At 33.5% G+C, this 24,108-nt stretch overlaps 3 protein-coding genes across 4 annotated transcripts; 1 reads left to right on the top strand and 2 right to left on the bottom strand.

Annotated features, from left to right (window-relative positions):
* Positions 1 to 10,500: 10,500 nt before the first annotated feature.
* LOC107762855 (putative cyclin-D6-1) lies at positions 10,501 to 14,101 on the top strand. Of its 2 annotated transcripts, none has more exons than XM_016581254.2 (6): positions 10,501 to 10,878; positions 10,981 to 11,067; positions 11,185 to 11,280; positions 11,367 to 11,568; positions 11,673 to 11,803; positions 13,467 to 14,101. In XM_016581254.2, exons 1-6 carry the CDS (start codon positions 10,711 to 10,713, stop codon positions 13,668 to 13,670), a joined length of 888 nt encoding a protein of 295 aa, XP_016436740.1. In that variant the 5' UTR covers positions 10,501 to 10,710; the 3' UTR covers positions 13,671 to 14,101. The 2 variants fall into 2 exon arrangements, with proteins under 2 accessions (XP_016436740.1, XP_016436741.1); XM_016581255.2 differs by having other exon boundaries at positions 10,524 to 10,878; positions 10,987 to 11,067.
* A 176-nt stretch (positions 14,102 to 14,277) lies between these two features.
* Positions 14,278 to 16,375, bottom strand: LOC107762856 (berberine bridge enzyme-like 22). Its single transcript, XM_016581256.2, has one exon. The coding sequence runs from the start codon at positions 16,265 to 16,267 to the stop codon at positions 14,636 to 14,638; it is 1,632 nt and encodes a 543-aa protein (XP_016436742.1). The 5' UTR covers positions 16,268 to 16,375; the 3' UTR covers positions 14,278 to 14,635.
* Positions 16,376 to 19,698: 3,323 nt separating this feature from the next.
* LOC107762853 (coniferyl alcohol acyltransferase-like) lies at positions 19,699 to 23,590 on the bottom strand. Its single transcript, XM_016581252.2, has 2 exons — positions 23,038 to 23,590; positions 19,699 to 20,740 (listed from the first exon to the last, which is right to left on the bottom strand). Exons 1-2 carry the CDS (start codon positions 23,473 to 23,475, stop codon positions 19,769 to 19,771), a joined length of 1,410 nt encoding a protein of 469 aa, XP_016436738.1. The 5' UTR covers positions 23,476 to 23,590; the 3' UTR covers positions 19,699 to 19,768.
* Positions 23,591 to 24,108: the final 518 nt, after the last annotated feature.

Here is a 24,108-nt window from a genome sequence, read left to right as displayed (position 1 = left end):
CCTCTTAATATATCATTTCTCGAAGAATTCAGCGATTTTCTTTCCCGTGAACTGGGGTCCGTTGTCGCAACTGATCACCTTAGGTAGGACGAATCGGCAGATGCTGTTTTTCCATATAAAGGTGATTACCTCTTGTTCGCCATTTGGGCGAACGCTCCCGCTTCTACCCATTTAGAGAAATAGTCAGCTAAAACCAAAAGGAATCGTACATTACCTCGCCTTGCTTGGAGAGGCTCCACGATATCCATTCCCCACTTGATGAACAACCACATAGAGGTGACCGAGCGAAGATGTTCGCTTGCTTGGTGAATTATCGGGGAGTATTTTTGACATTGTTCGTATTTTTTCACGAATTCTGAGGCGTCCTTTTTCATGGCAGGTCAATACTATCCTGCTCGATTGAGACATCTAACGAGTGCTCTATTGCTAGAGTGAGCTCCGTAATAGCCTTCATGGACTTCCTCGAGGACGCGCTGGGTTTGGTTTGGTCTCAAACATTTCGCGAGAGGACCGCCGTATGTCCTCTTGTATAGGTCGCTATGGAGGAGGTTGTATCTGGCTGCTTGCATTCTCAGTTTTTGGCTTCCTTTTTGTCGTTAGGGAGCTCGCCATCCTGCAAGTAGGAGATAATACGATTGCGCCAATCCCAAGTTAAGCTTACAGTTCTTACCTCGCTTTGGTCTAGCGATGAGTTGAGGAGGGGGACTACGCTTTTATCCCATTCGAGAAGCTTTTTCACGGTCGGTGGTGTCCCTTCTCCTATGGACGTAGAGGCCCCTTTTCCATTTGGTTTTGTTATGCTACAATGGGGGGAGGTGACCTCTCACGCTCGGGGGAGGCAGTGGGTGTCACATCCTCGCCTAATGTTTCACAACTCTCATTGATAGCATTCACGAGGTTGCTAGGGAAATCGCCTGTCACTTTCCTCATTTCTCCTTGGTTACCTGCCATGTAGATTTCCGTATGTGCAAAGAAAAAGAAAAATATTGGGTTTGTTAGGTTAGTGACTCACGTTAGCTATAGATCTAAAGGAAACTAAAATATTAACTAAGAAGTCCCCATAGACGGCGCCAAACTGTTTGACCAAAAATATAGATCTTGGTTCAACTAATTAGGTTTAAATAAATAAGAGTTAATTTTAGCTAATAATAATATCCTAAAGACAAGGTTATCAGTTTTATGACAAATAACTTGTATATTTGTCCTGATGGTAATGAATGTGAGCAATAATAATAGTGTTCAATAATCCAAAAAGATGGAATATGGTATTAAATAGTAATAAATAGTAATAAATAATATTTAAATAAATAAAACGTGTAAGTCACCCGAAAAGGGGCGAGATATGTGGATATTCTCTCTGACAATGATGAATGATTGATGAACCTTTGTACACTTAGGTTGTTCTTGGATCTAGTGAAAAAGCTCGACAAGAATCTTAGTAAAAAGGTTATTTTTGTATGCTTGTAATATGGTCACATTCTTTCTCTATAAAATCAATATGTTTTACTACAAGTGGATATCTCATGCCCCCTCTCATTGTATCAATTTCTATTTATAGGGATCATGTTCCTAGGAATCTTAATAGTACAGATACAGAGAATTTTACTAGAATATTTCTTTTTCTGTCCTATCTTAAAACTAGCTGTTATAACTCTGTCTAGGATGCTCCACCTCGGTCTTGATCTACGATGATTGCCCGATCTTGATCTTTGTTGACTCTTCGACCGCACCCTTCATCGCTTCTAGGCTACTTCGACCTGGGGCAGATCTTTGTTAAGACCTTATTGATAACACGTGGCGGCCGATGAAGGCTATCATGGTGCTGGTGTGGCCTGCTTATATCAAAGATATTGTTTGGCCTATACAGTTACACGACAACACATCACAAATGTATAAAAGAGAACACCAAGAATTGTGGTGTGATGGATAGGATTCTCCATTCTTAACTGCAGGTCGAGTTCGATCCCTGAAAATGAAAAAATTCAGGGGGGAACGACACAAATATGATATTTTTGGGCGACTGTTGGTTTTTTGACCCCGATAACAGAAGATTTGAGAATATAATCTGATGCCAGAAATACGATCGGTGAAATTTCTAGTTAAATCCTGGTGATCACAATAACTCACAAAGTTCCAACGGATCACCAGAATGTTTTACCATTGTTGCTGAAAATTTTGGATGACGAAAATTTTGATGATCATCAGAATTTCTAGTGTTTTAAAATTCTAGCACATAGATTACCAAAAAATTTCAGCATTGTTGGCTGAAAATTCTGGTGATCTTGAGAATTTCTGATGCTTTAACATTCTGGTGTGCAAACTATTTTCTTAAAACTTTCCTTAACGGGAAGAAAATATAAACAATAATTTTAAAAGATCTATTTAACATAATTTAGTGAAAATTCAGGTAGTGATTGCTTCTCCATTAATGGACCTTTTGCGACTCGAGCCTAAACTGGACACTGAATAACGAAAAACTTAAAATGTGAAAAATAAAAGAGAATAGGAGATCTAATTACCTCCGTGACCTGTATGGGCCAGTAAAAAGAACCAACACCTTTGATTGACATGTTTTTGACTTGATCTTCCTATGCAGTCAGTTTCTCCATCATTATGTCTTCTAAAAATGTGACTAATGGTCCCTGAAGAAACACTGTTTAAGATTTGTGAGGAAATTTTCAGAATTACCTTAAACTACTTCAGGGTGCTGTCGTTCGAAAAAATTTATTTTGTGTCTGGATGCATATTTTTTGTCTCAATTTTGTAATCTTAGAATTTTATGGACCCAAATATATAAGATATGGATTCATAAATATGTGAGATAAAGAGAGGTCTTACACAATTAATATCAATTGTGTGAGACACATCATAAAATCACTCGTTGTCCGTCGGGGTAAAAACAAGAAATGGAAAAGGTCATATTAACTACCATGTACTGGGGTAATATACATTTGTCATTAGTTGGTTACCAATTAGTCCGTAAATTATTACTTAATGAACTTGATTTACGATTTGTATGTATATATAGGAAAAGTATCCTTTAATCATGCGAAAGAACTGACAATAAATAAAAGTGTTTCCTATCTAACATTTTAATTAAGTTTTTAGATGACGTGGTAATACAAGTTAATATATTATCAAAGCACCCTATGTAAGTTATAGATTCATATCTCACTGCCCCTTTATCATAAATAAATATTTAAAAAATTATGTGCTTAGCTTGAGAAATAGAACATAAGTGCACTTGAGACTAAAGACATAACTAAATAAATAAATGTGCCTCATTTTCAAACAAGTAAAATTTTTAAATGAGATAATCACACAATTCAATAAATTATCGGGGAATTGTTGAATGGTTTTTGAATGAATTAAGTGTGCGAATAAAAAGGCTATTAAATAAATAGATGTGCCTCATTTCTAACAGGTAACAAGGTCACACAATTAAATGAATTACCGGAAAATTATGCTGAATTGATTTTGGATGAATTAAGCGTACGAATTAAAAGGCTCTGCCCCTTATCCCCTGCTATGACAAGGAAAGAGTAACCATAATCTTTGCATCTTTCTCTATTTTAGGCCTCAATATTTTCGAATTTCTCTTAAAGAGATATATCTAAGCTTCTTGTCTGTTAGTCAAATTAAGAAAATTCCTGTGCCATTTCCTTTGGATTATTGAATTACAAGGGACCATAGTTCATATATTTATATGGATTAAAGGGAATAAATATACATTTTCATGATTACAACAGCTCATGATGTGATTTAAATGCTGATTTTGACATGGGAAATTTCCGATATATGACACGACAACATGGTGGGATCCTAACCTGTCTGTCTTTCTGTATACTCTATCCCAAGTTTATGATTAAATGCAATATATTAATTGTACTCACGTTTGTCACACAGAAAAGAAACTATTTTCTGCATTAATTTCGTGTTTTAGTCGTAGGACTATGGCGATTGATCAATGGGGCACAGAGCTATAAGAGAATAGGACTTTCCACTCAATCATGACCCACTCTATCCGAGAATCATGTGATTGGCCTTAGTGTTTCTTTTCGAACGACGAGGACGAGACGGAGTTAGAATTTTAAATTTGTGGGTTCGAGATTCTAGAAAAGATGGGTTACTGTGTTTAAAATAAATTATTTATACATATTAAATAAAATTTTTTAACATAATATATGATTTGAACTAAAACAATTGAATTTTGCCGAACTCGTACACACTACCTTAGCATCGCTAGATGATGACTCATAGCAGATTCTGAAATTTTGATTTGGTAGATTCAATATTTAGATTTTTGTTACTAACTCATTATACATTTGAGCAGTTATGAATTTAGTATTTCTTAAATTTTAGTAGTTTTTCATATATGTTTCTATGTTTCGTATCGAAAACATAGGGTTCATTATGAAACCAAAATTTATGTTTTCCATCCGCCACTGAATGAAGATATACCTAAACAGATTGTTGTGCATGAGAATTGTTCGAGTTAGTAATATGAATTAATTAAATTATATGTAATGATAGGGCAAAATTTTTAAAAAATATAATTAGTGTAGTTTAACATATTGTAGTAGGTTTGTTATTGTTTATATATGATTATATTAACTTATATTATAAATATTTACCTATAATAAAACTTATAAATGACTGATTATGTTAATTTTTTTTGCAAATTCATTACAGGCCGGATGAAGAACTTAGCAATCCATTTTTAAATAGATTGTATGTATTTACGTCGATGAGTCCTAAAAGTTCGGAGTATATATATAGTGAGAGGGGACAGTACTTAAATAATAATGGTAAGTAAACATCATATTGGAAAAGAAACAAAAGCCTTATTAAACCTCACAACCTTAAAATCAAACTTGTGTACTAGCTCAATAATGGAATAAATAGATATTGTTTGCGTAAAATTCTGTATATGCCACTAGTTAGGGAGAAGATTAAATATATCTTCACAGTTCTAGATTGGTTGCGCTAATAATATTTAGCAAATTTCTACTGTAATAATTAAATATTGCCCATTAAACATCTCATAAAAATTAGAAAGAGAAATTTTCTATTAGAAATGAGCACATAGCACAGCAGAGATATATAGGTGTAGCATGTGAATTCTCTGCAAGAGAAGAAGAGTATAGTGGAGAGAGCTAACTTAGGAAACAATACATTAAATTGATCTAGTCCAAATAATATCTGAAAAAAATAAGAAGCAGACGAGGAAGTCCTTCCCCTTAGATATTAAAAGAAATAGTAAGCCAGCGTTGTTTTCGGTACTCGCTTTGGTTTCGCCTAAATTTGGATTCGTGTCGGAAAGTCCCATATTGGTAGTAAAATACTCCCTAATAAAGACGACTTTATACCCAAACATCAAACCCGAGACGTTTGGTTAAAAATGAACCACTCTGCCATAACTCTTGTTGGTCGTTAAAACTATTTTATATTCCTAAGGGCGGTCCTTCCTTAAAGCGGGTAAAACAACTGTTTTAGGCCCCATATTTGTAGGGGCTTTATTTTTGGTTACACATAATAGGTTGTATATAAGTTTAAAAAAAGGTTTTGTAAAGTGAAATTTTTTGATTTCCTTCTTTAACAAATACAGAGAAGAAGGATTTGCAGCTGTTATGATTTCTGTCAATGAAATTGCCTTAGAAATGAATATCGAACACGAATTTCGTAAGAAACGTGTGATATGTAGGAAGAAACACTTTGATTAGAATGTTGATAATGAAATCTCAATATCTCTCGAAGAGTCCTTTAGAGTTGATTACTTTTTATACATAGTAGACAAAGCTATTTTTCACTTCAAAATGGATTTTGAACAATTCGAAGCACATGAAAATATTTTTGATTTTCTGTTTAGCAGTAAAAAACCGAGATCACTCTATGATGAAAATTTAAAAAATATTACCTTAATCTTGAATGTTCCTTAAAGCATAATAATCAATCTGATATTGATGGCTTAGATTTATTTTCTGAATTGAAGTGTTAAGATAAATAGTGCAATTAGAAGATAATAGATTAATTGATATACTCAATTAAATAAAAAAATTAATTTTTTTTCAAATGTCTATATTGTTTATAGAATAATGTTAATAAGTACTCATGTTTACCGTTGCTTCAGCGGATAGATTTTTTTAAAATTAAAATTGATAAAATTTTATCTAAAATCAACAATGTCTCAAAAAGGGTTAAATGGATTAACTATATTGTCAATTGAGAAAGACTTATTAGAAGAAATTGATTATATGAAAATTATGAATAACTTTGCATATAAAAAAGATAAAAAAAAATAGATTTTAAATTAAAAAATAATAAATATTTTTAAAAAAAGTTAAAGCCCCATTTAAAGTTTAATTTTAGGCCACAAAATTCATCGGCCGCCCCCGTATATTCCTCAATAAATATATTCTAGCTAGTAAGATTTCCCCTCTATCTAATTTTGCTAATCTGAGAGTAAGATTATATAAAATGTCAGAATTTGATTCATCTACATATCTATTTCTGTTTCTTGTTCTGAAGTATTTTTAATGTTAAGTAAATGGTCTGCGGTGGACCACATACAATTCAATGTTCTTTGTTTTGACCATTATCATCGGTGGCGGATCCAAAATTTTGTACAAGCGGGTTCATTAAATACGGCATCAATAATAAGAACGATAACAGATATAACAAGCGAGATTTGCTCCACTATATTTTTTCTTTTTTATTCACTACAACAAATGAAGTCATCATTTTTAAGTTGACGTTTTTAGCTTTACCAGTTGAGCAAGTTTTTTTTAATAAATGTACTATAAATTCTATTTAAAATTTAATTTTAGAATAAATTATCTACTTACTTGAACAAATTTCAAGATTTGCTATGTGGAGTTGATCACTACACCATCCTGAGTCTTTGAACCCGCTTGACCACCGCGCCACAAAAGTGTGTTGTGCCAAGTGGATTCATTATTATTTAAATAACCGTATTGTTCCTGTATTAGATTTATAAATGTATGTATACATAATATTTTTTTTTTGAAGAAGTTGGTTCATTTGAACCCTTTTGATATACGTGGGTCCGCCCCTTATTACAACCTTTGCAATTCTTTCCTTTTTATACATTCTTCAGTAGACTAATTGCAATGCATAACCGAATATAGCATACTTTATATTAGTAGTATAGAGGCCATAGCCATTATTGAGAATACGGGGCTAAACTTTCTGCCTATAACTGCTACTTAACTATTTTTGTTTTTAAGTGTCTGGCATCAGTAATTTGATTAGGTAAAACGTTTAACTAAAAAGAAAGAAAAACTCTTGACCCATACATATCGGAAGTGAATTTAAAAGTTGTGGTTTTAAATATGACTCCATATTCCGAAGATGAAAGTAGCAGAAATGAAGATGTTAAGATGGATGTGCCAGCATACTAGGATGGATAAGATCTGGAATGATGATATTCGGGAGAAGGTGCGCGTGACTCCCATTGGTGACAAGATAAGGGAAGCGAGGCTCAGATAGTTCGGGCATGTACAGAGGAAGAACCCAGATGCCCCGGTAAGGAGGTATGAGCGGCTGGTTATGGAGGGCACGAGAAGAGGTAGAGGGCGGCCGAAGAAGTATTGGGGAGAGGTGATCAGGCAGGACATGGCGAGACTTCAGATTTCCAAGGGCATGACACTTGATAGGAAGATGTGGAGGTCGAGTATTAGGGTTGTAGGTTAGGAGGTAATTAAGTCTTGCCTTACTTCGTACCGTTGTGAGACTGAGCTGAGGGTCTTTCGGAAACAGTCTCTCTACCTCTTCGGGGTAGGGGTAAGGTCTGCATACACACTACCCTTCCCAGACCCCACTAGAGGAATTTCACTGGGTTGTTATTGTTGTTGTTGTATTTCTATGATTATAAAAGTATATCTTTAGTTAAGGATATGGTGGAAAGTTTGAAGTTAAGCATTCTAATTAGGAAAGACAAAGTCATTTACTATCATATGTACTCTCACCGTCTTATGACAAGAATAAATTTAAAAATTGTGAGTAAAAGAGAAGTTGAAAATAGAGAATAGTGCTAAGTACCTTTTTTAATTTTAAAAATATATGTAATAAAAATGAATCGCATTTAACTTTGAATTAACATAATAATGGCGAACGAAGTAAAGAATAATGAAAGAAAATCATTTCTGTTGAATTAAAGGTAATTTAGAAACATTTTAGGAAGTAACATTCACTATGACTTTCTTTTATCCTCCCCAATATCCTATATCCTATATATGATACAAACTTAGCACCAAACTAGCTCCTAATTTTTTTTTAATTTTATGTATTCATAATTTTAATCTAATCCTTTAATTATGTGAATCTAATTCAATGAGTTACTCGCACTAGTTTTGTCAAAGTCTCGATAGACAAGAGTATCTAACTCGAAAAATTACAATACGTAATTGCAAATTGGCTAAAATATAAAGTGAATATATTGAGGCCATAAGCTTTACTGACTAACATTTTAAAATATATTACATGATTAGGTTGTTTTAAATCTAAATCCACTAAGCATATGTTTGAAACTTGAAAGAGATTGTAATAATATATTGAAATTAATCAAAAAAAGTTTAACGTGCAAATGCCTTTTTAGTCATATACATGTATGTGGGACTATAATCTTGAAGATAAGATGGTTACATACTATCATATCACTTAAAAGATATTTATAGGTAAGCCTTCTTTACAATACATAAAGGCAATTTGATGGTATAAAAATATCTTATGTGGCAAAAAAAGGACAGCCCAATACACAACATTTCACATTTATGTATGGTCCGGGGAAGAGCTATACCTCTAGGAATGTGGTGTAGAGAACTTACCCTAATGTAAATATGTAAATATTAGTGTCTACTTTCACGACTCGAACTCGTGACTTGTAAATCACACAGAGACAATTTTACAGTTGCTGCAAGACTCCCTTTCGTAAAAATATCTTGTACTGAAATGTATATAACTTAAAACTCCTAATCCATTAACTTACTACTCCCTCCGGTCCACTTTAATTGATTTTTTAGCATTGTTTTGTGTGATCCACAATATTTGATTTTTTCATATATTAAGAATGAATTAACTTCTTTTTTTCAAGGTTGCCCTTGGAGTAAAGAGCCTAGGAGGATATGTTATATTTCTAACGAACAAATTAAGGTTAATATGATCAATTTCTTCGTTAATTAATGCTAAAAGATAAATTTCTTAATATGTATAAAAACAATCAAAAAATCAATTAAAAGTGGACCAGAGTTCTTGCACTCATTGGTTTTTCCTATTTTGAAGTCACAACAACATACCCAGTATAATCCCACAAGTGAGGTTTGGAGAGGGTAGTGTGTACGCAGACCTTATCCCTACCTGGAGAGGTAGAGAGACTGTTTCCGATAGATTCTCGGCTCAAGATAAGATAAGGTGGAAAAGAAGAAAAGGAAAAGAAGAAGAAGAAGAAGAAGAAGAAGAAGAAGAAGAAGAAATAGGGTGGAGAAAGAAAGACGAGGGAGACAAAAGACGATAAGGAAAAAGAGGAGAAAATGTATCATCAGATAGTAACAATCAATGAGCAACAATTTCCAGTAAAAGAGAATAATACTAGTACTACTGGCAAACCTAGGAGAAACTCACAACTACCTGTCAACCCACCACCTTAATCCTCGACCTCCACACCTTCCTATCGCTAGTCATGTCCTCGGTTAGGTGAAGCACCGACATGTCCTGCCTAATCACATCTCCCCAATACTTCTTTGGCCTACCCATGCTCTTCCTCAAGCCCGCCATGGTCAACCTCTCACACCTCCTGACTGGGGCATGTATGTCTCTTCTTCTCACATGGCCAAATCATTGCAACCTCGATTTCCGCAACTTGGCTTTCAGGGATGCCACTCCCATCTTGTCCCTAATAACTTCATTCTTGATCTTGTCTTTCCTCTACACATTCATCTCAATATTCTCATTTTAGCTACGCTCATCTTCTAGACATGAGACTTCTTGACGGGCCAACACTCAGCTCCATACTATATAGCCGGTCTAACCACTACCCTGTAAAATTTTTCCTTAAGTCTAGGCGGCACATTGTTATCGCATAAAATCCCCGAAGCTAGCCTCCATCTCATCCAACCCGTTCCAATGCGGTGAGTAACATCCTCGTCAATCTCCTATTGCCTTGAATTATAGACCCAAAATACTTAGAAACTATCACTCGTGGAAATGACTTGGGTATCCATCTTTACTTCCACTTTCACTTCCACTGCCACTTCTTCTTCGTGCCTCCAATGGGGTGGGTAACATCTTCCACTTCTTCTTCACGCCTATTTTGAAGTCGTAACTTCATAATATCAATCTGCACTAATTAGAAGCTGCCATGTTATTAAATAGGATTAGAAACTTCCAAATACTCCATTAATTTTAATCAAATTATGTAGGTTGAAGCACAAGTTTCTAGTAAAAATCCATCGTACCATGAGCTATATTAATTGTACGTATCTTTTGTAGGATCGGACAAACGTGGCACGAGGAATTCAAAACCTTTTAAAAGGGTATAAATAAGGAGGTTCGGTGAGAAGCCTAAGACAGAAGTTTGTTTCCTTTCTTTTATTCTAAAGCACAATAGGCAAAGCTGCTCTGTTTTCATATTCTGAAACATTCACTTTCTTTTCATATGCTTCTCTAAATTCAACTGTTTGACCGAAAAGAAAAATGAAATTCGATCTCGAGAATCCATTATCGAGCTCAAATGAACACGAAAACGACACCGTTTCAGCTCTCTTCGCCGCCGAATCCGATCACATGCCTTCCTTTTTTTCATTCAAATCTACTGACATTCCCTTCTTTATTCGCCGCCACGCCTTTTCTCTTATTTCTCAAGTAAATACAGTTCAAAATCTCTTTCTGTGGATTATTCTTTTTCCTATTTATTTATTTATCTGCAACTAAATTTTGTTTGACTTTGTGATGATTTTTTTGAAGGTACAGTTTTCTTACAATTTAGATCAATTTACTACATATCTCGCTGTCAATTACATTGATCGTTTCCTCTCCAAACAACCAGTTCCGGTAAATCAATCTCATATATGATAGTGTAAAAATATTATTCGCATTATCAATTTTAGTATCTAAGTTAAATTAATGAGAAATTGAAGATCTGATGGAAATCCTGTTGACGTACCTCAGGGGAATAAGCCATGGATTGTACGGATTCTCGCAATTGCTAGCCTTTCACTCGCTGCTAAGATGAGGAGCATCAGCTTGTCTCTCTTCGATTTTCAGGTAATTAAACTGTCAATAATTATAAGATAAAGCTGTTTATCTTATGACAATTTTATCTGATTAATTCAGTGAAACAATTTGAACAGAGAGATGAAGGTTTAATTTTTGATTCGCAATCCATTCAAAGAATGGAGGTTTTGATTCTCACAACGCTTAACTGGCGGTTACGATCCATCACGCCTTTCGCGTTTCTGCAATTTTTCGAGTCATTGTTTGAACTCAGTGAGTCGTCTCTGAGTCAAATTCTCAAAGACCGAGCTACAGATATCATCTTCAGTTCTCATTACGGTATATGTGAAATCTCTGTTTCATTCGTGATTAATTACCATTAATTAATAATTAGATGTAACTTAATCATTGTTTAGTGATGTTGATGTTTGCTTTAATTACAGAGGTTAAGCTTTTTGAGTACAAACAATCAATATTGGCTGCATCGGCGCTACTTTGTGCAGCTCATGAGTTGGTTCCGCAGCAATTTTCTTTTTTCTTAGATGCAGTTTCTAAATGGGAACACATAAATAAAGTAAGATTCTCTTTTATCCATCACTTTAGTTTTAACTTTTTAATGTGTTGTTTATGCTTAGGACTTAAATTATGTAAAACGGGAGAAGAAAGTATATAACGTTCTGCAACCTCAAAGAGAAAGCGATAAAAATAGTCCCTTATGTTTGAGGATAGGTTTAATATAGTTTCTTAAGTATGCATTGAACATTTTTTTACATTTGAATCTGAATACAAATCTGAATATTAAGATGTGTTTTAAGATCTGAATACTAAATGATTATGACTGTTTGTTTTTTAAACATCTGAAGATATAAAATTTTCTTTATTTAAAAATTAATAAATATAAATTCAAATAAAATATTAATTAATCTATTATTCTATCAATAATATATATATATGATAATTGGCGGTGGTGATTGCTAAGGGAGGTGCTTGTGAGTGTTGACTAAAGGCGGTGGTTGGTGGTGATTTTGGATGGTGGTGGTTCTAGGTAGTAGCTAGTGGTGATTGATGGCGATAACGATTATGGTTGAGGAAGGTGGTGGTGGATGGTGATAGTTAATAATAGTGGGTGGCGATGGTTGTGGTTGTGATTGAGGAAGGTGATGGTGGGTGGTGATAATTTATAATGGTGGACGGTACCAGCTATGATTATTGCTGATGATGGGGTGGCTAGTGGTGGTAGTTGAGATGGGTGAGTGTGTGGTTATGGTTGAGCATGATGGTGGTGGTGGTGGTGGTGGTGGGTGGTGGTGGTAGTGGTAGTTGATAATGGTAGGCGATGGCGGCAGTTAGTAATGAATGTAGATGATAGTATCTTAATGAAATTAAGTCTTTGTTATAGATCTTAATCATACAGATTTATTTAGACCCATTAAGTAATTATGAAGTAAAAAAAAAAATAAACACGTTTAATGATTAAGATGTGAATGATTAAAATTCAAACTTTAAAAACAAACGCACTTAACGTCTGAGATCTGAATTATTAAGATTCAGACCTCCATTAAATGCAAACAAATAAGGCCTTAATCTTAATAAACATCTTGATATTCAGATGGCTATTCAGATTCGAACATCTTAATCTTAAAAAAAATAAATGAGGCCTTAGTCCTTTTAAGTTTGGCAAAAGTTAACACTTTTGGTCTTCATCAACTATTTAACAAATTATGTTTGCTAGATTTGATGAAAACAGTAGAGAAAAAAATTCAACCAAACACAAGAAAAGTCTCATCAAATCCTAAAAAATATAACACAAAAACTACATTAGTCATAAAAAAGATACAAAAATATCAAAAATTACACCTCAAAAATATGTATCAGACTCTATAAATGAACGAAAAATAGCAGAAGCTACAAAAATTAGTACCTCCAGACGTGAGTACTTGCTAAGTTACTTTTTTTTCACAGTTCCCGTCAAAATTAACAAATAAAGTTTGTTAAATATTTGACAAGTCCAAAACTGTTAACTTTTGACAACTTAAAGAAACAAAACTACCCAGTACATACTTAAGGGACTACTTTAAACCTATCCTCAAACTTAAGAGACTATTTTTGTCATTATTGTTGTAGACACAAGCTAAATGAAACATAATTCTTTTTAAGTTACAGAATCACATTTTCACGCCTATTTTATTTACTACTTATAGTCAAACTCAGTCTGTATATTGTTTTAATATTTTTAGGACGAACTTCTGAATTGTTGGGAGCTAATGCGGGATGTTACAGATGCTGGGAAGTCCACAATCGACGAAATGTCTTCTATCTCGTTGACCCCAAAAACTGTTCTTGACTATGAAGTTACAAGTCCTCAAAACGAGAACAACAGTAAGAGGCGAAGATTGAGTGGTTTTCGGAATGATCAAACGTTCCATATCTCTCAGCTTTAACATTGGTAAAAGATTGTCTACTAAACATAATTTTCAGATTTGTGTTCAGTCAAAGTAGGGAGATGGGAAATGGCGCAAGGGAAAAGTTAATAGTGTTCGAGTGGGAGAGGTTGTGGTCTAACAGAGATGAAGCATTGGTGATAAATGAACCTTGTGCCAGTGCCTAGCTCAACCCGAAAAGCTAGCTCAAAGGGTGAGGATTGTCCAAGTCATATAAAGAGTCCAATGAACCTATCCATCTCCGACGTAGGATTCCATCAGAAGAAGATATGTTGCTTTGGTGTGAATTTTAGTGGGGTTGTTTGATCTTGGTTGAAGAGATGTTTCTTTCATGTAATTAAAGCAACTCTAGTAAATTCATAGTAATATATGCTTTTTGGGAGTAAACAATATATAATGTTCCCTTTGGGACTGAGACGTGGTTATAATTATTGTGAACAGTGTTCGCTTTTGTAATTTTCTTTGCTTCTTCCTCCGTAAGAGTCAATTAGTTACTCACTCATTGAAGCACACCTGACAAAGTATTTCTTATGTTTTAATTACATATATCCTATGAAAAACGTTATGTAACTAAAGTCATATTTGTAAATGTACTACACAAACAAATCTCCCGAATATTTTTTTGCCCTTGTGCAACAAAACATCTTTAAATTGATGGTTTACACTAGGTAAATCAGGTTAGGAAGGGAAAGAAATAGTTGAGAGAGAGAGAAGTAGCAACATCAACAAGAAGAAAGGTGTGACAAAAGGATCTCATATGACCAGTTACAATTTGAATAGAAGAAAATGACCCTATAAAGATCTCTCATGTTTTATTTATCGATCACTCGTGTTTTATTTTGCTGATCTCGCACGAAAGAGCATATGATGAAAAAGAACATTTGTAATGGTTAATATAATCGATCTCCCAGCAAGTGTAGTTATGTGGAAAGCTTGAACTGATTTGTACTTCATTTACCTTTCCTCTAAGTTGATACACTAAAAGGTGGAATACTCTGTTCGTATCTAAAAAAATTGCCAGGATCCACTTTGCTCTTCACCTTTGCTAACCTCTCAAAGTTTTCATTGAAATACTTTGCACCCCAAACTTTAGCCTTTGAATATCTATATACTCCATCATTAGTCCCAAAATCAAGATCCCTATAATTGAGATAAGCAGTTCTAGGACAATGTGACAAAAATGGCTTCATTTTCTCATAAAGTTCCCTTAACCATTTAATCTTCTTGCTAGATATACTTTCACTATTATCACCCCAATTCACCATATACTGAATATTGAACAAATTTCCCTTCCTATGAGGAAATGGAAGTTCAGATTCTGAAATTTCATCCAATTTTCCACCCAATGGATCCAATATTATCATAGGTTTTTCTTCTTCCAAAAACAAGTCTTTTATCATTCCCCATACCTCTTCTTGCATTGGAGTTTTCACAAAATCAGACGTCGCCTTTTGGTAATTCTTGGTTTGTGACACCGTATTATTCACTAAAAATTCAATTGAATTGTTCGTTCTCTTAGATGCAAAATACAACGTTGATCGAATCCAGGGTACTTCAAAGCATTCTTTTTTTATGAAGGGCAATTCATTGCAGTTCACAACTGGATCTTGAAAACAATTTTTTGGGTCTAACCCGAATTCGGGGAACGTTTGATTCAATAAAGGGGTTAACTCACTCGCTCTCCCAAGAAATAGGCCTTGAAAAGAAACTTGGACTATTTTTTCATTTCCAAATCCCATGTTTTGAATCAAAACCCTCATAAACAAATCTTTAGGAAATTTATGTGACACATTTTGCCATCTTTGGAGAAGATTTATAGTGTTACCTTCTAATTTTCTACGAACAGTGAAAACAGTAACCTTAGGTGGAATACGTACCAATTTAATTTTCCAAGCTAAAATAACACCAAAACTTGATCCTCCTCCTCCTCTTATAGCCCAAAACATGTCTTCTCCCATTGATTTTTTGTCAAGAATTCTTCCATTGACATCCATAACACGAGCATCGATAACATTATCCGCTGACAGGCCAAATTTCCTCATTAAAGTTCCAATTCCACCACCACTAATAAGTCCACCACTTCCAACACTAGGATATAATCCTCCTGGAAATGCAAGAATTTTACTTTTCTTGGCAATTTCATAATAAAGTTGCCCCATTGTCACACCTGTTTGAATCCAGGCCGTTTCTTCGTTTTTATCTATCCTGATATCATCAAGATTGATTAAATCGAGAATAACGAATTGGGTATTGGTAACAGAGCGAAAAGAGAGACCTTCGTAGTCATGACCGCCACTTTTGACTCTAATTTGTAAGCCAAATTTCTGGCTACAAAGAATAATGGGTTGGATTTCGGATTCGTTTTTAGGGGCAATAATGAAAATTGGATGTGCAAATGATGAATTTAGCCACCTGGGATTTTTCTGTGCATATTCAAGAAGAGATGAATATGTAGGTGAATTTGGAAAGTGTATATGTTTCTTGATATTTTCTGAAGAATGACTATATATACACTGCAGAAACTCTTGTTGAGCATTAGCTTCTATTAATAACAAGAATGAAACTAACAAACATGAAAAAAGTTGAAGTCTTCCCATTTTTCGGAAGAGCTAAAGTTACTAAGTTAAGTTGCTGTTGGAGAACTCGGTATAGGCAATTTTCTGCTTCCGCCTGAATTTGAAAGAACGAAGAAGTAAGAAAATGAGATGACTCTGTCTTGAACTATATCGTAAATGGATCTGCACTATATAGTGAGATGAATAGCTACAAATTAAGGTTACCATTAAAAGAGAGTTGAATAAAATAACTAGCAAAACGTTACAGTCAGACTTGAAATGAATAACTATAAATTAAGGTCAGTATTAACATAGAATTGATTTAAAAATCTAGCAAAACGTTACAGCTAGATTTTAAAGAATGGAATCTTTAACTAAATAAACTGGCACTTGTAACTAAGTTTATTTGAAATTTGGGAAAATACAATATTAGAATATGAACGTGAACCAATATGGTTTTGTCAGTATTATTGAAAAAGTAAAGATAATTAGACATAATATATTTTTGAGCATGAGGAGAATATTGATTATTGAGCTGTCAAGGTCCATTTTGATTTTGGCTGCAAGCTAAATCCTTTAACTTTTATTAATTGTATGTATTAGCTTTATAGAATTTAGCACCTATTTTTGGTTTGTTGCTGGGTTGGCCATGTTGGATTTTAGCAATTTATATGATTATATCTAGTAGAATATCTAGCTCAAGTGGACAGTAATCCACTCTTTACTTTTCTTCTTCCTCGCGTCTTAGACTTGTATTAAATTATATCTAATCTTAATTACTAGAAAATTTGAGATTGCATTTGAATATTATTAGCAGGGGCGGCCCAAGAAGATTGGTGGCCTAAAGCCAATTTTTAATTTGAGGCCTTTCAGAAGGAAAAAAATATATCATAACATAAATGATTCATTCCGATGTTCCTACACATAGAACAACACAATTTAGCGCAATTGTTGCATAATAACTCACTTAAACCAACAAAATATAGGACGAGTAATATGCTAAAAGTATAGAATTTTGGCCTAACATCAGTTGTTAATAGTTTCTTTTATAAATAATTTAGTCTCTTCTAAGATATTGTTGATCTTAGATAATAGAACCAAATTCATATAGATATCTCACTAATGATGTCACTCGTAAAATTTAAATAAAGAAAAGTTTTATATTCGCGACAAGAGTTTAAGAGGAGTGATTCTCTTTCATTTTTTGCTCAAACGGTTACATCACTACTAAATTAAAAGTTATCTTGAATTTTTATAAAATATTTTATTTTTTATTTTAACATACCCAATATATTTAGACCCAGCCTCTAAAGATTATTGTGAGATGTATTTGATCCAACTGACCTTAATTAAATATATTGGGTTCGAGTCCTGTGGTTAAAAAAAATCCTGTTAAAACATGTTCTCTCTTTTACTAGATCTTACGCGGTACGAATCTAGATTAGTCGGGGTCTCAATACAAATACGAGTAGAAAAACAAAAAAAAAATTGGGACCCTCAAAATCTGGGGGCCTAAAGCCTTTGCTTTAGTGGCTTGACCCTTGGGCCGCCCCTGATTATTAGTAACCTATGATATTAAAAACACCAAACTGTGAGTTACGTTTGAACAATTTATGTTTGAGAAGAGAATTTACTGTCAGGTGTTCTTTAATTCGCATTATATCTCTAAAAATAAATTTGACTATTAAAAACAACAATGAAACTTTTATACAAGCGAATGCTTCCCGAGATAATTAATTTCGCGATTAATTATACTGCAATTTTATCCCAATTAAATATGGGATAAACTCTTATTAAATTTAATTTCGACATTAATTATTCTTTATCTCTCCTACCAAACAAGCCCTAAGGTTATTATTTCCAACATAGCATAACATTAGAAATATGGGCGGATGCACGTGGAACGAAGCGGTGGCACGTGACACCACTTTGTCGGAAAATTTTACGAGATATATGTGGTAATATTGTATGAAAATAATAAGATAAAAAAGAAGACTCCATTTGACATATATGGTTGCTTAGTAAATTGGATAAGTTTCTAATTTTGCTCTAAGAGGTAAGACAGAGGCGGATCAAGAAATTAAAGGCGATGGGTGTCACATTTTCTTTAATGTACCCTTTAATTTTGACTATGGAGTTTTTTAGAAACATATATTTTGTTCAGTTCGGTCTATTTCGAATTTATTAAGTCAACTTAATAGGTTTTTGATATGCAAATATGAAAATTACTTCTGAAACAAATAGAATCAACATTTTCAACAAACAATCACATCTCTATTATTAACAACACAAGTTAAAACAATATTTTCACTAGGGGAATCCTTTTCTATATATCAAAAATAAATATTCACAACTAAAATTAATATTAATGTTTTTTATTTAGAGAATCACGCCCTCTCTATTAAAGTTGCACAAGTAAAATAACATCTTCGATAAGGAAATTACACCAATTTAAAATAAGAATAATAGAAAAAGCATCTCTAATAGCTATTATACGCTACATAAGTAAATGTAGAACTAGATAAACTACAAGTTCCAAAAATTGAATCCATAAATTTCATGTTTTTTTTTATGCAATGCGTACCAAATTTTCATTATAATATAGAAGTAAAAAAATTTATGATATAATTAAACAAAAGAAATTTATAAAAAATACATTTGATCTCAATCCAAAATTCTTATCGGGACCCAAGTTTTTAAGTTTTGGAAGAAGAAAACTCACATATATGAGATTAAGAACAATAATTATATTTACAAATCTCATGTTTACACCAAATCATGTCAATATATCATGGTTAAGTGATAAATTAATGTGAGAATGTATATTAATTAACTATAGTTTAGTGTTAACCATATTTGTGAATACATGTCATGTATTTATTGGTGTGCGAGTAAGTATTTACCTCGGAATATGAGCCTTACACGCAAGAAAAACTTGCAAAACACATTTCCAGCCATGACACCTTTGTCTAGTTTGAGACTGTGTGTGACGAGATTAAATATTTAACCTTATTTAAAAAATATTCAACATATGTATATATAAATTTTGCTAATTTAGCGGGTGCCATACCACCCCTCAACTTAAGGGGTGGATCCGCCACTGAGGTAAGAGGTTTGAACCTCTGGGTTGAATTGAACTCATGACCTCATCTAACTTAAGACTCAACGAAATCAATGGACTAAGGCTATTTCTTTCTAGTAAATATGATAATTAATATTATTTATTTTTCACTCTTCTATAACTATTGACACCACTTTCAAAAATCTAGCATACACCCATGACTAGAAACCTGTTATAAATAAAGAGTCAATCACTATATATATTAGCAGCTTCTCAGAATTTTTCTTTTATTCAACTCTGAGGGAAAATGTAATATGAGTACATTTTTCAGCAACCCGCACGGAATATGCGAATTTGCTTATTTTCCGAACTCTTTCATATTCTTTTTTATTTATTTCACATTAGATACAACTTTTACATAAAGAACAGAACATCCAAAGAGCACATTACACGTATATAAAGTTGATTACAATATACTTAAATCACATTAAATTGAGATAATTTGCAGTCACAGGCTTAAACACATGGGAAGCAGAAGTCTCAATTAGTTCCAGTTGCCATTTCATCAAATGCATATAAATAATCCAATCTCCATTTCCTTTAGGACTTGGCATTGGCATCACATATCCTGATTTTCCTGCCCATGGAAAATGATATGACCAGAAAACTGGCTCACCCCATCCGAAATCTATCTCTCTGGCTGGAAATTGTTGCCCCGATGATACTACCACGGCGGGCCCATCGTCGTCCGTGGCGTATATTTTCGTCACGGCCGGTTCAGGACGATGGGCCTCAACCCAATCTATCAATCCAAGAAAATGTTCGCGTGTTACTGCTTTTTCTATAATCTCATGAATTGCATTTGCCACCCAACTCAACGACTTCTCTTTTAGCTCCTCAATTTTCTTGTTTCCAAATGGGATGGAGAGAACATTGCCAAAATACCCTTTTAGTAATTTTTCTTGATTATCATCTCCGTTACTCAATCTAGTCCTACCATCAACAATGATACCAAACCTGAAATTCTTGGAATTCGACGTTTCTTTAATTCCACATGCAATTGTTTTCCACAGGAAAGCGCTGAATGATTCAAGTTTAGACCTCTGAAATTTCGTGCTTTTTTGGTCACGATTGGCTAGTGATTGAAGGTGGTTGATTTTCTCCCCCGTGACATAGTAAATTCTACTTATTGCTTGATCGTTAGGGTTTAGGGTTTCGGGTTTTATGAGTGGTATGGTTGGTATTGGTACGTACAAGCCATCGATTGAGTCATCGTAGTAACCAGGATGTCGAGGAAAAAGGAACGATTTACGGAAAGATGGGAGCTGAGTGAGTGGTTTGGATTGAGCTAATTCAGACCATGATACAAGAAACAAGTTGGCTGAATATGCATCAGCAACTCGATGATCAAATGCGCAACCCACAACTAGTCCTCCACATTTGAGTTGTGTAACCTGCAGTGAAACATTGGGTAAAACTGCAAGAAATAAAATAAAACAAGAGGAAAGAGGACAAAAGGTAGTGGTAAGGACTGCGTACACGCTATCCTCCTCAGACCCTACATGTGACATTTCACTGAATTTATTAATTTTTTTGTTATTATCGTTTAACAATATCACATAAAATGGGACGGAGGGATTATTACATATAGATTAGGTATGTTACTGATCCATATTTAAAGAGTTAAATTTTGTATACCAAAAAATTTAAAAGTTTTCTTTCACTGTCAAGTTACTTAAATCCATTTACCAATGTTTATAGTAAGTTGTATCGGTAACTTAACAAATAACTAATAAACACGAGGAAAATCAAATAAACATATTCAATTGGAGATACGAGTAATTCTCTGCATTCTTCTTCTTCTTTTGCGTGTCAATATCCATGTACACACTTCTCACGAAAGAAAAACAAAGAATGGGTAAAACGACTGCATATAATTTAATTTAGTTTCTATATATATATATATATATATATATATATATATATATATATATCGAATATAGCTTATATATCTTTCTTTCTTAAACTTATCGTTCACTAGCAAAATAAATTTGGATAAAGTAAGGGTAGCATTGAGACATAATCTTTTAGTTTTCCTCCATTCTCATAGGGGTGAGAAGTGAGAACGTGTTATTGAGAAATGTCAATTGACCAAATTTGTGATCATTTTAATTTTCATTCTCCTTATTGTTTTCTCACCTCAGAAGTATCTAAATGGGATGTGGTTTTTAAGTTTTCATTATTACTACTGAATATTCTAGGAAACCGAAAAGGGCTATGAAAAGAAGGAAAAATTGAGGCGGATGCAGGAGTTGAAAGTTTATTTTTTCTTAATAACGAATTCAAGTCAATATACAATAATAATTGTGCTTAATTAAATATTTTTATATATTTATTTGAATTTTTTAATACATATACAAGATCAAAACAAAATATACTGAATTTACGTAAACCGTAACTTACGTGCTAGATTCGCCCCAAGTAAAGAACAAGGGCTTCAGAGGCAAGAGTTCTCTAATTTTGTAAAACCGTATATTGCCTTCCGAAAATGGGAAGAAAATCTATGAATTCTTTCATATAAAACATCTAAGAATTGAAGATGAGAGAAGAAATATCAAATAAGTGTTACAAATAGAATATAATATAGTGATAAAGCAAAAATTACAGGATATGGCGCCTTTGGATTAATTTAGATTTGCAAACGATATAATTATTCATATATAGTTCAGAGACGGATCTAGGATTTTAAGATCATGGGTGCACATATGACTTTGACATAAAATTAATGCTTGTCATAATGTCATTAACGTTAAAAGATTTAGTATTTTATGATTATTATTAGCTTTAAAAATGTTATTCAAAGAGATAATTAACTATAATCCTGCTAAATTAAATTTATTTTTTGATTAATATTATCAATCATACTTTGTATAAGTATTAATGCCGTGAAAACTAAAACTAGTCCAAGTTTTAGAATAAAAAGAAGCACGAAAATATCAAAAAGTTTTGGAGCATATGGTTGTCTTCCCATTTTGTTTAGGTTGTCTTAAACGATGAAGTCTGTCATATTTTGATGATCCTACTGGTTAATCATATTAGGTATTTGTACAGTTCCATGGACGACTAGGAAGTTCCATAAAAAGAAAACTGAAAAACAGGAAAAATACACGAGTATATTAAACATGATCACTTGCACATAAATTACTACTTTGGTTATTAAAGCTAGATTAGTAAATAAAATTAGCTATCTTGTTTCTTTTTTTCTTCTTAGTTTTTTCCCCCGGATTTAGATGTTCCTTATTCATTTTCTCACTGGTCAATGAAGAATATTTTCATTATTTTGTCTTTGTTAAGTTGAAAGGCAGCCTTGACGCAAAGGTAAGTGACCAGAAGATCACGGTTCAAGTCGTGGAAGTGACATCTTGCGGAAATGGAAGATAAGACTGCGTACAATAGACCAGAAATGAATTCAGGATTTAACAGATGTTTGGTGATCTTCTTAATATATAAACAGGATCTGAGTAAAAACTACTGTATTCTTGTGAACCCATCCCGTACGCTATACTCTAGATCCATCACTGTAGTAGACTCAATGATGGTCCGATCTATGCTCGGACCATGCACATATAAGAGGAGTTTAATGCATCGGTTTTTTTTATTTTTAATTTTTTGTGTGTCTTTGTTAAGTTGGGATATTAAGAGGTCACATGCATGAAAAAAAAGGGAGAAATTATGCATTAAGATACAGTACCTGAACAGCTAGTACACCATGCTTCTTCTTTGGAACAAGATTTCCCTCTATACTCTCATCTGGATTATAAAAATTAATCTCTTTGAGCTCAACATCAGCAAAAGCTTCTGTAAAATTGACTCCACTATTGTTGCAAAGAACCTCAGGTTCTCCAGCTAAGTTCTGAACTATCTCTCCAGCAAATGCATAATAAGAAACTAATGTTTCAGCCAAAGAAGCTTTGAGAATTCTAACCATTGAACCAAATTCTAATTTGGTTGTCACTGAAATGAGATTTTGATAACAGAAAATAACTCCAACATCCAATGGAGGCAATAGCAAGTCAAGATTGGACAGTGGTAGCCAATGCTCTTGTATTGGCAAAACTGCTGCCACCAATTCAGTGTTGCTCATCTTTAGATTGAAGTTTCTTTTTGTAGTTATCTCTTTTATACACATTTTTCTTTTTATTTAATTTTTCTCTTTCTTTTGTGGGGTTTTGGGTTTGGTTTGGGGGGGGGGGGGGAGGGGGGCTTGAGGGCAAATGGAAGTATATGGTTCTTGATAGCTTGTGTAGTGGTGTGTGTTTAGTTTAGTGTGATAGAAATAAACATTGGAGAGCTGTATTTATAAGGTTCAAATGTTGGGTGAGATAATAATTAGTTAATAATAATAGGATTGGTGTTATCCATTTGTACAAGTGTGAGGTGATGGATGGAAACACACATAGAAGAGCTGTATTTAATTTAGGGTTTAATTTATATATACATTAGTGTAAACAATTCTTTACACTACCAAATCGCACAAAAGATATCTACAGGCAACCCTTAAACTCTTTAATATATGGAATTTAACTTCTATGTACATTGATAGTCTAAAAGATCATTTTTACACTATTAGGCCATTAAAAGATAACAACATGTCCATAAAAAGTGTAATTAGTGACTTGGAAATTAAGGTAAGTAACATGCTGTAACACGTTCAAATACATTGAAAATATAAATTTTTATTATACTATTAGTATGTATAAGTTAAATATGTATCTGTAAGGTTCAGGTTCAATGTTGAGGATCAAAGCCAAACCCCCTCCCA

The sequence above is a fragment of the Nicotiana tabacum genome, chromosome 14, assembly GCF_000715075.1.
Source record: "Nicotiana tabacum cultivar K326 chromosome 14, ASM71507v2, whole genome shotgun sequence".
Taxonomy (NCBI): Eukaryota; Viridiplantae; Streptophyta; class Magnoliopsida; order Solanales; family Solanaceae; genus Nicotiana; species Nicotiana tabacum.
Note: the sequence above shows the minus strand (reverse complement) of the source record. Positions and strands in the feature narration are given on the sequence as shown.